Below are 14,190 nucleotides of genomic sequence, written 5' to 3'. Positions count from 1 at the left end.
TTAATGCCCAAGTGGGCGTACTTTTATTTTCGACCAAGTGGGCGTTGTACTGAGGAGTGCATGACGCTGACCAATCAGCATCATGCACTCCTCTCCATTCATTTACACTGCACTAGCGATATAGTTATATCGCTATGTGCAGCCTCATACACAAGCCCTAACATTACTACAGTGTCCTGATAATGAATACACATGAAATCCAGCCTGGACGTCATGTGTACTCAGAACACTACAGGCAGCCAGTTTTATCATGTATTATGTATGGGGAAGTAGTACATGATAAAGTTTAGAGCTGAATGGGGTGGGGGGGGGATTTATTAATGTATTCAAGTTATCTAGTGTAAATACATTAAAAAATATTATTATTCAGACTGAGCAGTGAATGTAATATATAAAAAAAAAGTAATTGTCATAGCTCTCAGTGGGGGTGGGGTTTATACTAAACCGGTTAAAAATTCAGTAATGATTAATTTCTTAGAATATTAGTGGTTTGAGCTTTGTTTTTCTCATCCATAGCTCCAAATTCCCTTCCTAGACATTTAATACATAACATACTAGCTTCCTTTGGCTGCCACTAGAGGGAGCAGCTCATGTGCATAATGTCGACCTGTTATTACATAGAACTCAATGATAAGATAGTGTGCAGTAAATTCCCATACTCCCTCTAGTGGATGCCTCAGGTAGCCAGGCTGTTATCTATTAAATCTATGCTGAAATTTGTAGTTCTGTATCAGAAAAATGGAGTTCCAAACAGATATATTTAGAAAGTATTCAGTAAACAATTGCACATAAAAGTGACATGGTGCAAAATATTGACGTAAATTACGCCAGCCGTGAGATGGCGTGAGGAAGAGAATTGTCTAACATGCGTAGCGTGTTGCAGCAAGTTTATCATACCATTTTGATAAATTTGGTGAAGTTTTCACCATTATCTCCATTTTATAAAAGTATTGATCTTATAACAATAGTGAAAAATGTCCCCCATCGTGTCATCTTTTATGTCCGAATGACTTTATTTTGAGAGAACTAACTTTAATTCTGATCATACACTCGGCCATATAGAAAAAGCAGAATTATAAGACGGTGATGTAAAGGTGCAATTTCTTCTTCTAAATGCACAATAATATATTCATGCTAAATGAAGTATCCAAAAAAAAAGTTAGAATATGTTATAATGTATATGGATGATATATGTAGTATGTTATATAATGAAGTTATTAGTGGATAGGTGGAGGGGCCAGATATAGCTTTTGCACGGGGACCCAGGACATCCATGCTAAGTATACAGGGCCAGATTTACCTCTAGGCATTGTGGGGTTGTGCCTACAGGTGGCACTGAGGGGAATGCCCAAAGGATAAATTAACACATGGATCCTCTAAGTAGTGTGTATTTATATGTAAATGATCGGTATTAATATGTGAATTAGTGAGTGAGAGGAGGACCTTCATGGAGGGACAAGGGTAATGCGGCAGAGGGTGCTAGATGTTGTGAGAAGCGCAATGTTCTGCTTTATTTTCTACCAGCAGCTAAACATTTTAAAGCCCTATATCACGTACGTTCACACAGGGTGGATACGCTTGCCTTGCTGGAATCTCACAGAAAAGATTCAGAAGTGTCAGGATTCTGAATAAACATCACGTCCAGGCTGGTAGTGATGTATATTCATTATCAGGACACTACAGTAATGTTATAGTGTGTGTATGCAGCTGCACATAGCGATCTAACTATATCGAAATAAAAAGCATTACTGTCGCCTGTATTACAGCGCCCATCTCCTTATATAGGAGATAGGGCACTTATAATGTGGTGACAGTGTCTCTTTAAGATGTGTGTCTTTGTTCGAGAAGTTAGAGTGTAAATCCCACAAGGTACTACGACTGATGTGAGTAAATTATTTTTCTCTGTGTGGGCTATATAAATAAATATGGTAAGTTTAAAGGAGTTGTCCCATCAGGATAACCCCTATTTGTACACCCTATTGGGGTATATGGGGGGGGGTCTAGTGCTTTGGCCCCTCCTTTATAATCCAGAATGGAGAGCCCCTACAGTACACATGTCTGGCCAGACTTAAAGCGAATGGGTTGCCAGAAAAACATGTTTTTTTTTTAAAAAATTAAACATTTAGTGTGTGGGTGATTAAACATTGTTCAAATTTTTTTTATTTTTTTCACGAGTCAGGAAATAGTCAGGAAATATTATAAATTAATTCTAATTTATAATACTACCCATTTTTGGTCACTAGATGGAGCTATTCCCAAAATTGCAGCATTGCAACATTGGGTTAAAAGCCCTCGCTCTAGTGAGCTCTCAGCATCCCCCCTCCTTTATCCTGGCTAGTGCCGGGATAAACGAGGGGTTTGAACGGTGTAACCTCCTACACTGTGTCGCCATTTTTTGAGCTAACACACAGTGTAGTAGGTTTACATACAGTAGTAAACACACACAAACACGAACATACATTGAAATCTCTTACCTGCTCCTGCCGCCGCGGCTCCCTCCGGCCCGTCCGCTCCGTTTGCTGCCGCTGGTCCAAGTGCACAAATCCGGAAGCCGCGACCGGAAGTAGTAATATTACTGTCCGGCCGCGACTTCCGGTCCACAGGAAAATGGCGCCGGACGGCGCCAATTTAGAATTGGACTGTGTGGGAGCGGCGCATGCGCAGTTCCCACACAGACGCCGTACACTGAAGTCAATGGGACGGGAGCCGTTCGCAGTCCCTATGGGACTGTGGCTGCCGTATTCCATGTCTGTATGTGTCGTTAATCGACACTCACAGAAATGGAACAAAAAATGGCAGCCCCCATAGGGAAGAAAAAGTGTAAAAATAAGAAAAAGTAAAACACAAACACACAAATAAATATAAACGTTTTTAATAAAGCACTAACATCTTGAACATATGAAAAAAATTTGGGGTGATGACACTGTTCCTTTAAGTTAGAGAAGCCAGACCCTTGGCCTTCAACTGTTTGCTTGAACTGCTTCTATTTAAAAAGGAGTTGTCATCGTGAGACAAACCTTTTAATAATACATATATTATATTGAGCCTGTAGATGATCGTAGTAAAACATTAGTGTATGTGTACCAGGGTTTCATGAAAATACCAGTTTCTTAAAGGGAATGCATCACCTATTTTTATTTTTTTTCTATACCTTTTTTATATTTTGATTGTAGATTTTTTTGTTCTATTTTCTGTACATGATTATGGGGCAGCCATCTTGTTTGAGCTGCTGTTAACATTTAGAGATATGCTTTACAGCAGCCACATGGACCACAGGAAAAATTGTCTGGAGCTGACCCATTGCCTTCTATGGGAGAGTTTTTTTAGGCATTTTTGGTGACCTGTGCAGAGGTCATTGGAGGGGGGTGTCCATCACTTATTGTCAATGGTGGATCCTGTGTTATCTTCATATGTTTTAGCTTTTATTGTAATCCTGCCAGTGAGGATAATGAGATGACTGCTGAGAAGTGATCTATACAGAACAGGAAGTGTCAGTCTATTGTGAGGCTTGGTGGCCAAAGTGAAAACTGCAAATTTTTAGTATTTTTTTAATATAGATAATGACATAGAACATTAAAAAAAATCACAAGAAATTCTTAATAAATATGCATAACATAGAAACTTTATTTAAATAATAAGTCATTTTCTGATAACACATTTCCTTTAATGGTACATAATAGTTTTATTATTAAGCAGAAGTGTCCCAGACTGACCGCTTCATTCCTTAGACATCCATTGATATTTTATATGTGCTGGTATCTAGTTACAAACATGTCTGTAATACCACAAAATTGATTAAGCATACTGTAAATGAGAAGTCTTCATTATACTTGCCTCCGTGATACAAGACAGCCTTAGAGTACATCTGTTATACGACAGATGGACATTAAATTATATTTTGATGAAGTTTTGAGGATGTTACAGAAGTTAAAGAAAAGTTATTGCAAACATCCAAAATAAAAAAAACTTTGGCTACTGCAAAACCAAAGATAATGGTCATACATAACAGGGATACCACTGATAACATGAGTAGTACAGTGTCCGGGACATTCAGTATGTGAAACATTGGAACTACATAGCTTTACAGACATTTGAAAGATGGTTTTAAGGCCACGGCTTATTTCCAGGCGTGTTTCGGAGGCACAAAATGCTTATATTGCGCTCCAAAATACACATGAAATACGCCTGCAAAAAGCTTCCTTTAATGCTGCTTTATTAAAAAACGCCTAGTAAAGTAAAAAAACAAACTAAACAGTTTTGTAAAAAAGTATTTAGTCCCTGTTCACATGGCATGTGTTTGACACCTATTTTTACCATGCGCCATTCATTCCCCCCCACGTCACCCAAAAAATAAAAGACAAATCATACCTCGCCACTCCCCTTCTCTCCTCCAGGTCCCTTAACTCCAGCGCGACTCATACAACGTACTGACGCCGTGCAGTGTTAGGGCCTTATATGCAACACAGCACTAACATCATCAGTGCTGCGTCACATACAACGTCCTGATGCTGCCCGGCGTCAGTATGTTGTATGAGCCGCACAGGAGTGATAAGGGAGACGGAGGAGAAAAGAGCGCTGAGGTGAACATAATTTATTTTATTTTAAAAAAAAATCTATTTATGGGTTGGGTGCGGGGGTTAGCCTAAATGGGAGCGGGTAAAGTAGGAGGACCAGTGTGGGCCTGTACCTTGCTACGCTCCATAGAGTCACATCTTACCCAGATAGATTTCTACTATAATTTACGCCAGTTTTCTGGCATATATTATAATACATTTGTCAGGCCGTGCGGTCACGTCCCCCTTTTTTTTTTTTTTTTTAAAACATATTTTTATTGATTTTCTGAAGATTTTTCACATAACATAATATGCAATAAACTGTTACAGGAATATAATCACCTATTGCTGATGGTATGAAAATCACATTCCCACAATGACACTAAGCTCATAGTTGTTTACATCATTATGTGATAGTTATTGAAGGTCATTACAAGAATTTCCATAACATTTGGTGTACAGCGTTAACAATGAATATCCCTGAGGAACAATGCATATAAAACTTTTCTAATATAAGTATAAACATGAATAACCTAAACTGGAGCCACATGAAGCTACATTCCTAACCGAGTTAGCCTAAATATCATTTCAAAGTTATAGATATTATGTTCTACGTGTTCTCAACACTCCTAAGGTGCCCTTGAGATCCTCTATCAGGTACCAAGGTGATCCCGTGAATGGATCGATCATTTTGCATACCTCCTCCCCCGAGAAATGCTCTGTTATGAACAGTTTCCATTTCCCAAAAAATTTCCCCCCTTGTGCATCCTTGTGTTTTAGAACATCCATTCTATCTAAATAGAATAGGTTTTTCATCCCCTGTACAACCTCACTTGATTGCGGGATATCTGGTACCAACCATTTCTGGAGTATGCATCGTTTTGCCACCATCAATGCCGCATGTGTAATGGGGGGCAAGTGGGTTACTTCTGTGTCATCTGACCCTCCATCATGCTGGACATGTAAAAAAAACTTCCATTGGCCCCAGGAGCCCCTTAAATCTGCTTATTTGTTGCATTAAAGATGCCATTTCTTTCCAGAATGGCTGTATTTTGGTGCATGCCCAAAACCCATGGTACATGTCTGTGCGAGGTGATCCACACCTCGGGCATGAAGTCTTTCTATCTGGTTTGTTTATGGAAGGGGGCAGTGTGAACGCAAATATGGCATAATGGAGGATTTTTAAGTGGGTTTCTCTCCATTTCTCGTTTGTTATGTGTTTTCTGAGATCCACCAACCCCATTTCCACATGTTTGGCAATATTAGGCAAGCCAAATAGCTTTTCCCATTTCATAAATGCCTGAGCTGGTGTCACCTTTAATAGTACTGGCTTTAGGGTGTTATACAGTTGCGATATGGACCTGTGGTGTGTGTCTAGGAACCATGAGTCAAACAGGTTGGGGTGGATCTCGTCGGATATGTCCGCCAGTTTCGCTTTGCATGAAGATAATATTTGATAATATTGTAGATGTTGGGGATGTTCGAAATTGTACTTTGTCTGTATTTCATGTAGGGTCAGCCATCTCCCTTCCTGTTCCTGGAACATGTCTCCTAGAGTCGCTATCCCTCTCTCTCTCCATCTCTGGAGTAGCTGACTATGCCTTCCCGCCAACAAATCTGGATGCTTCCATATAGGCATGTGTTTTGAAATGCGATATGGAAGACCATAATGCTTACGCAATACTTTCCATGTGATAATGGTGTCCCGTAGTAGGGCCGATCTCTTAATGTTAGTGGGAAGGGACGCAAAGGCTGTATGTGCTAGAGCCATTAGATCCCATGGTTTTGCTAGCTGCCTTTCTAGGTTAATGTTGGAGTGGCATCCGGTACCCTGTTGCCAGTCCAGCAAGTGCCTGCTCAAGCATGCCAGCTTGTATCCCCGTATGTTAGGGAAGTTAATGCCCCCCTCCTCTTTTCGTAGCATAAGTTTTGCCAGTGCTATTCTCGGTTTTCTTCCCCCCCATATGAATTTAGTGAAGGACGAATTTAATGTGTTAATATCCCCGTGTTTGATAAGTAATGGAATGGTTTGTAAGGGGTATAGTAGTTATGCAAATCCCGACATTTTGACCAAGGCACACCTTCCCAAGAGTGAAAGGGGCAGTCCGTGCCACCTCAGAAGATCCGCCTGTATGTCCCGTATCAAAGGGGGATAGTTTAGATCATATAGGGAGCTAGGTGCCCGCCCCACCTTGATGCCCAGATACGTGATCTGTGACCGCACTATCTCCACATCTAGAGCATCTAATAGTCGTCCATGTCTGCCCTCCTTCGGTCCCAGATCTAGCAGTTGGCACTTCGAATAGTTAATTTTATATCCTGAATATTCCCCAAAGTCACGTAGCGTCTGAAATACCCGTGGAACATCCCGTGAGGGGTTTGCTAGGAATAAGAGTATGTCATCTGCGAACAGTGTTTCCTTGACCTCCATCTCCCCCACCGAGATGCCTCTGAACACCTCTGAAGATTTCAAATATCTTGCCAATGGCTCCAAAGCCAGATTAAACAGCAATGGAGACAGCGGGCAGCCTTGTCTTGTGCCTTTATATAAGCGGAACGGCTGAGATAAAAACCCTGTGGTGCAGATCCTAGCACTAGGGGACTTATAAATGTGTCGCAGTAGGTTTCGAAAAGCCCCAGTAATCCCTACTCTGTCCAAAACCGCATCCAGCCACTTCCATCTAACGTTGTCAAATGCTATTTCAGCATCCAACAAAAGCAGTGCTGGGCGTTCCCCATGTCCTGGACTGTGCTGCACTCTGTCTAGCACCGCCAATACCGTTCTAATATTGGTGACCGCCGATCTCCCCTTAATGAACCCCACCTGCTCGGGAGCTATGAGGTCTGGCATTATATCCGCCAGTCTATTTGCTATGATTTTAGAGAGAAGTTTCGCATCGACATTTATTAGGGATATGGGTCGGTAAGACCCTGGTAGCAGGGGATCCTTTCCTGGTTTCAGCAGAAGTTTGATATAGGACGTGTTTGCCGATGGTGGCAACCCTTCACTGCCCAGGGCATTATTAAAGAGCGAAACCAGGGTTTCGGTCACCTGTTCTCTCATGGCTTTGTAAAATTCTCCTGAGAAGCCGTCTGGGCCTGGGGCTTTGGAGTTTTTCAGGTTTCTGATGGCCCTATCTACCTCCTCCCTAGTAACCTGCGCATTCAGTATTTGCAGTTGATCTTCCGAGATGGCAGGAAGGGTGGTGCTGTCCAGGAGTGTAGCCTCTAACGGCGAGACAGATTCATCGGAGTACAACTCCTCGTAGAATCTGGCCAGTATGGAATTTATATGTGAAGGATCGCCCGTGATTTGTCCCGTGTGGTCCCTAAGTTTGGCTATGTGTTGTGCCGGGCGTTGTCCCCTGGCTACATTTGCTAGCAATCTTCCCGCCTTATTTCCAAATCTGTGTATTGTTGCCTCAAACTCGTGATTTCGGGTCATTTCTTTCTGAGAGGTCCACTCATCAAAGTTGTGTTTGGCCTGTATCCAGGCTTGTCTATTGCCCTCCGTTGAATGGGAGAGGTATGTTGTGTATGCTGACCTCAGCGCACTGCTTGCTGCTTTAAATTGTCTTGCTATTTCCCTTTTTTTGCTTACAGAGTAAGCGAGAATCCTACCCCTCAATACTGCCTTCGCTGTGTCCCAGAAGAGGGAGGGATTATCTTTGTGCCCGTCGTTCTCGGATGCGTACTCCAACCACCACCCCTGCAACTGCCTTTTGAATGTATCATCTAGCGCTAGATGCGCCGGAAAGCGCCAAATAAAATCTGTCCCTCTCGGGTAAACCTCTTGAAGGGATATCATTATAGGTGCATGATCCGAGATCACCAAGTCCCCTACAGTGGAAACTCCTATTCGCTGCCTCAAGGGTGCCGATACGAAAATGTAATCTATCCTTGACCATGACTGTTGAGAGTGTGAATAGTGCGTGAATTCCCTTGCGTCCGGGTTGCCCTCCCGCCATGCGTCTATTAGATGAGTGCTCTCTAATAAAGGTCCCAAGACCCTATCGTGTTTTCTGGGGGTCCCTGCAGAGATGGATCCCACCTCTTGAATTTTGTGTGACCTCCTATCCTCTCTGTGGTCTAGGACAGCATTGAAATCCCCCCCTACCAATTTGTGTGGGATATCATCTGTTAGTAACGCCCTTTCCAAATCATTATAAAATTTAACGTTATCATCATTGGGTCCGTAAATGTTGTATATGCTTAGGACCCCACACGGAGTGTCAAGAACCACATGGAGCAAACGGCCTGCCGAGTCGGAATCTGTGTGTAGTACCTTGTGTACCATATTTCTATTGATCAAAATGAGTACACCTGCTTTACGGCCACAAGCTGAAGAGCCGTAAACTGCACCCACCCACATTTTTTTCATGCGGTGGAAGTCGCTCTCCTCCAAATGGGTCACGTCCCCCTTTTTATGGAAGCCACACCCCTTTCCACAAAAGTGGCGAGGGTGGCGCAAAAAAGCCAAAAGTTGCAATTTGCACCACGAATTATGACTTCTAGGGCCTTTTGCGTTATTTCTACACTAGATGTAGAAACGCTGATAAATTAGCTCCTTAATCTTAAGTGCATTGGAGTAAAATGCGCCAAATTTATTAGGAGGCGCATATTGGCTGTCTTAAAGTTAGAAAATGACATATGCGCCTGCTATGAAGAGGGTTAGGTATGCACTGCTTTTAGCACCATCCTATCTTTAATCGTAATAAATTTATCGCACTGCTGTTGGTCACGCCCCTCTGATAGTGTCGCCCACGTTTCGTGCCACTTTTCAAAAGTTCAGAGAGGAGATTAAAGTTGCAAATTATAGTGCAAAAATGTATAAATTCTTACTCCCTGCAGCCACCACTAGAGGGAGCCTAGCAACGTATTGCATACATTTATACATTGAACTCCATATATTAACAGTGTGCAGTAATCTCATCTCAGGTTATTTCTTCCATTGTGTTTATCCTGTGCTAGTTATTACCTATTTGCCCTAAAACACAAATCTTATTCATCTTCTGAAATGATACATAAACATAAATAATACACTAAAGGCCCCATGCACACGAATGTAAAAACGCCCGTAATTACGGGTTGTCATTACGGCACGTTCTTACGGGCCCATGGACTTCTATTGGCGACGTGTACCTCCCCGTATGCTTATGGGAAGGTGCCCGGGCCGTTGAAAAATATAGAACATGTCCTATTTCATGCCGTAATTATGGCACGGGCAGGCCCATAGAAGTCTATGGGGCTCCCGTAATTACAAGTGACTACGTATGTGTACCCGTAATTACGGGAGCATTGCTAGGCGACGTCAGTAAATAGTCACTGTCCAGGGTGCTGAAAGAGTTAAACGATCGGCAGTAACTCTTTCAGAACCCTGGACAGAAACTACCGATCAGAATAAAGATCAACCTGTATAAAAAAAAAAAAGACGTTCATACTTACCCAGAACTCCCTGATTCTTCCTCCAGTTCGGCCTCCTGGGATGACGTTTCAGCCCATGTGACGGCTGCAGCCAATCACAGACTGCAGCGGTCACATGGACTGCCGCGTCATCCAGGGAGGTCGGGCTGGATGTCGAAAGAGGGACGCGTCACCAAGACAACGGCCGGGTAAGTATGAATTTCTTTTACTTTTACTGCGGAAAGGATTGTCCCTTCTCTCTATCCTGCACTGATAGAGAGAAGGGGCTGCCGATTAGTGCAGTGCAATTTTGCAGCGAAAACGTGCCCGTAAATACGGGTGGAATACTGGTGACACCGGACCTGTATGCACAGGTCCGTAAATACTGGTGCAATACGGGTGGAATACGTGTGACCAAGGACCCGTATTTACGCCAGTATTTACGGGAGGAAAAAAATAAGTTCGTGTGCATAAAGCAATATATTTTGAAGACGTTATACTTGAGATTTTGGCTCATCAAACAGGGATAAGTGATGACCATTTCTAAAATCAGTATTTGTTCATGTTGTTGATCAGCAGTGCCAGGAGATTGTCTTCAGTCTGGTCTCCGCTGTTAACACCTCCCTGGGTCGGACAGGTGTAGAGCTCAGAAGTAACGTCCTGCTGGAAAATGTGCTGATATGGAACCTTGAAATGATACAGACTTGTTAAGTGAAATAATTGAGGCTCCGTTCACATTGCTAGACAGAAGAGAAATGATCTAATAGACTGTGAGAATTTCGATATAGAAGCGGGTAATGTAGGTGGGCCAAGTGTTTCTGATCTGCCATCAGTTTTTCTGTTTGTAGATCCGTGCAGCCTCGGCTTGCAGTGCGCTGTCTGACAGTGCGATTGGTCCCTTGGGAGATGAAATGCTTGAAAGTGAATTCATCCTTTCCTGTATTAAGCATCACGTCCATGCTGTCTAAAGACTCAGACTTGATAAAAGCTGGCACATGCAGGGAGTATAACAAGAACGTGACGGACTTTACAAGCCCGCCAACTTATTCTCCACTGACTGGCCAGACTAGTAGATAGGACTAGATACACAGCACAAACACGATTATATATCTATGCAATGAACCCTTCCTGCTCTTCACCGGTCACCATAGCAATACAAGACGACCACTTATCACATCATTGTCATCTGATTTATTCCACACTCCAAATACATAATCAGATTCATCAATTTTTATTTTTTTTTAAAGTTCATCATATTTAAAAAATAAAATATATATATATATATATATATATATATATATATGTATTATTATTTTTTTTGTATGAAAAATAAAGTATTATAGAGGACCTGTCATTTCTTCTCTATTTTAATAAATACTTGTATACCCCATGAAATAAGTGTTGGAGCACTTTTTCTTGGATTCCCCATAATATAACAATTCTGGAGCACCTTTTCTTGAACTCTGCATTTTGCCGTTCCTCTGTAATTCCTCTTGGAAATGCATTACTTAATGGACAACTGGGCATTTCCAGTCTGACACTCAGGACTGATTGAGCAATGTCCGATTATGTAGGGATGTGCCCCATTGACCAGGGGAATTAGAACACTTGTCAACTTTTTGCCTTTATGTATAAAAAAAACAAAACAAGGGGAAATACCCACAAAGGATTGCAAACTCCTCAATTCAGGATTTCCACTCATTTCAATTGCGCTCACAGCCATGCTGTAAATTGTTGTAGTAGTAGTAATAATAATAATAATATATGCAATGCGATTTTTAACTAAGAATTCAGATTTATGTTTGTTTCAGTTGTAGTTCTTTCTCTTTGTGACCGCAGTGAACCCCAACGGATCCATTTTAAGTCAATGGGATCAGTCAGGATTCATCAGGATTCATTAGGATACATTTCACTGTGTGTCAAGCCTCTGTTAATAACAAAAGACGCTTATGTGAACAGAGCCTTAAAGAGTCACTCCAGCAAAATCTTTCCCTTCCCCCTCCATTTGAAAACATGATCAAGTGACCGGTAGTGCGGTTTATTCCCCTACTGGGCACTTTATCTTACTGTTAGCCGCTGTTCTGGGCCGCAATTGTGTCACATGATCCCCACTTTGGCTCCCTGAATCCTACTGGGTCTGCTGCATGTACCGGAAGTCTCTCAATGTAAGTCTATAAGCGCCTCGATGTGTGTCTCATAGACTTTTATACTCAAGGTCTGATAATATGGGGTGTCAGATCATTCAGATCATATACAAGGTGCATGATTTGCGGGTGCTGGGTGTTATGCTGTGCTGATATTTGGGGCACTATGCCACAGACCCTCCTGCCAAATCCCAGACACCTGCAAAACGGCACAGCTTCAAACAGGGTTATGCAGAACATCCTGTGAACGTGGTGAAACGAATACTCTATTAATACGAATCCAATCCACTTTGTGATGTTTGGTAATTAAAACGAAAAGCAAGAGAATCGAAATGATTGTTTTACTGTCCGATTGAATGAATATTAAAGTATATTACAATTCAGCAGGCTAGTACATTTGCAGCTTTCTTTTATTAGGTGTGAAATCCAAGAATGCGCTGCCAACTCTGGAGGGTTCTATCCAGAATGTAGAACTGAAATTCTGCAGCACATCATTGGTCAAATGTGTCTCCGGGACCCTGGGATCAATAAAAATTTGTGCCAAAGCCCCAGGTATGTGCAGCTGGACCGTATAAAAGTTTATTGCCTGTATAGGAGAATTGGCCTTACTTTTTACAAGGAGAGTTACTGAAACAAGAATTTATTCATTGTTCCTATGAATCCGAGATTTAGCGTGCTTTAATTTTATCATGCCAGGATAATACATTATAACCATTGTGGACTAAAATTTTGTTTTCATTTTATAATTGTATTCTTGTTCTAGATTTTTTTTTTCCTGTCCCTTATTAAAGCACTTGTTCTGTGCGGTGGGTCATAAAGTACAATATAAACAGCACAACACTTACCAATAGCACGTGATGATGGGCACGCTTATTGCCAAGTACCCATATTATAGGTCGTTCAGGGTGATAATTGGGAGATCTGTTTTGCCCTGGTTGGGACTTTTTTTTCATATAAGGCAAAGACCATACCGAGAAGATAGGCGATTAATTTTTTTATTATTTGGCACAAGCATTTTCTGTGTTTTAAAGACTCCGACGTCTGCCAAGTGCATGGCACGCCTAGAACTAAATTTGTTCTGCTTTTACTGTAAGGCACAAACATAACAACATTATGTAATTCTTTGTACCTCTGGGGATTAACAAGTTCTTTACTTGAAAAACACTAATTAATTTTACCCAATTAATTTAATGAAACATTGACATGTGCGACGTCATGTGCTAGTTATTTGCTTTTCATTAAAAACACACTCTTGTATTGGCTCTAGGGAAGTGAAATTCCTCGCCATCCTCTGCAACAATTAGTTCTAGTCAAACGTTTTACGTCATTGCACTGGTTTAATGCTACTTATGCCACTTTTGCCAATATACTTTGCATTTCAACTTCTCACCTTTTTTAAGGTTTATGCTTTAGGTCAGTGAATAGAAATATTCTTATTTACATCCAGAGGCTGAAAGCTAACACAGGTGTATGGCTCGTCGCAATATGTCTGTTCTGTAATAAATCACACACCTGTGTCTGCTGCACGTGACCAGGACAGGTTTTTCAGCTCCTTGATGTAACCAAGAATATTTCTGTTCACCGAATATATGAATGTCATTGGACTCAAGCTTGCAGCACCGGACTAAATTCTCCAAAACGACGGCACATTAATACGTAACCGCACGCGAAGATGAGCATTTCTGTCACTCCTTTAGGCAGGGTTGTAATAATATGTGACAGATCTGCTTTAAAGGTATTAAGAAGACTATAATGTTGGGAGGTTAGAGAAAAGCAGCAATGGTTCGGGACTGGAACTAGTTATCCCTAAAGGGGATGTCAAGGGGTTCCAAAAACAGCACCACATATGTCCACAGGTTGTGTGTGGTATTGGATCTCAGCCTCATTCTCTACATTGGAGCTGGACTGCAACACCGGACACAACCCATGGACAGATGTGGCGCTGTTTTTGGAAGAAAACTGTCACGGTTTTATAATCCTGGACAACACCTTTAAATTTTAAAGTTTCTTCTAGAATTATTTGAACATTTAAATGACATCAACATTAAATGCAATCTACTGTGTATGTTCAATATATAAACATGTTTTAG

The 14,190-nt window shown here is 41.5% G+C and overlaps 1 protein-coding gene across 3 annotated transcripts in view; it reads left to right on the top strand.

Moving 5' to 3' along the window:
- The window catches only part of VPS13B (vacuolar protein sorting 13 homolog B), an 886,671-nt gene that overhangs the window by 306,269 nt on the left and 566,212 nt on the right, over positions 1 to 14,190 (top strand). For all 3 annotated transcript variants that reach the window (XM_075825953.1, XM_075825951.1, XM_075825952.1), the window contains exon 18: positions 12,518 to 12,652. In XM_075825953.1, the coding sequence (XP_075682068.1) occupies positions 12,518 to 12,652 (135 nt within the window). The remainder of the gene's footprint in view (positions 1 to 12,517; positions 12,653 to 14,190) is intronic.

Source organism: Rhinoderma darwinii, chromosome 5, assembly GCF_050947455.1.
Source record: "Rhinoderma darwinii isolate aRhiDar2 chromosome 5, aRhiDar2.hap1, whole genome shotgun sequence".
Taxonomy (NCBI): domain Eukaryota; kingdom Metazoa; phylum Chordata; class Amphibia; order Anura; family Rhinodermatidae; genus Rhinoderma; species Rhinoderma darwinii.
Note: the sequence above shows the minus strand (reverse complement) of the source record. Positions and strands in the feature narration are given on the sequence as shown.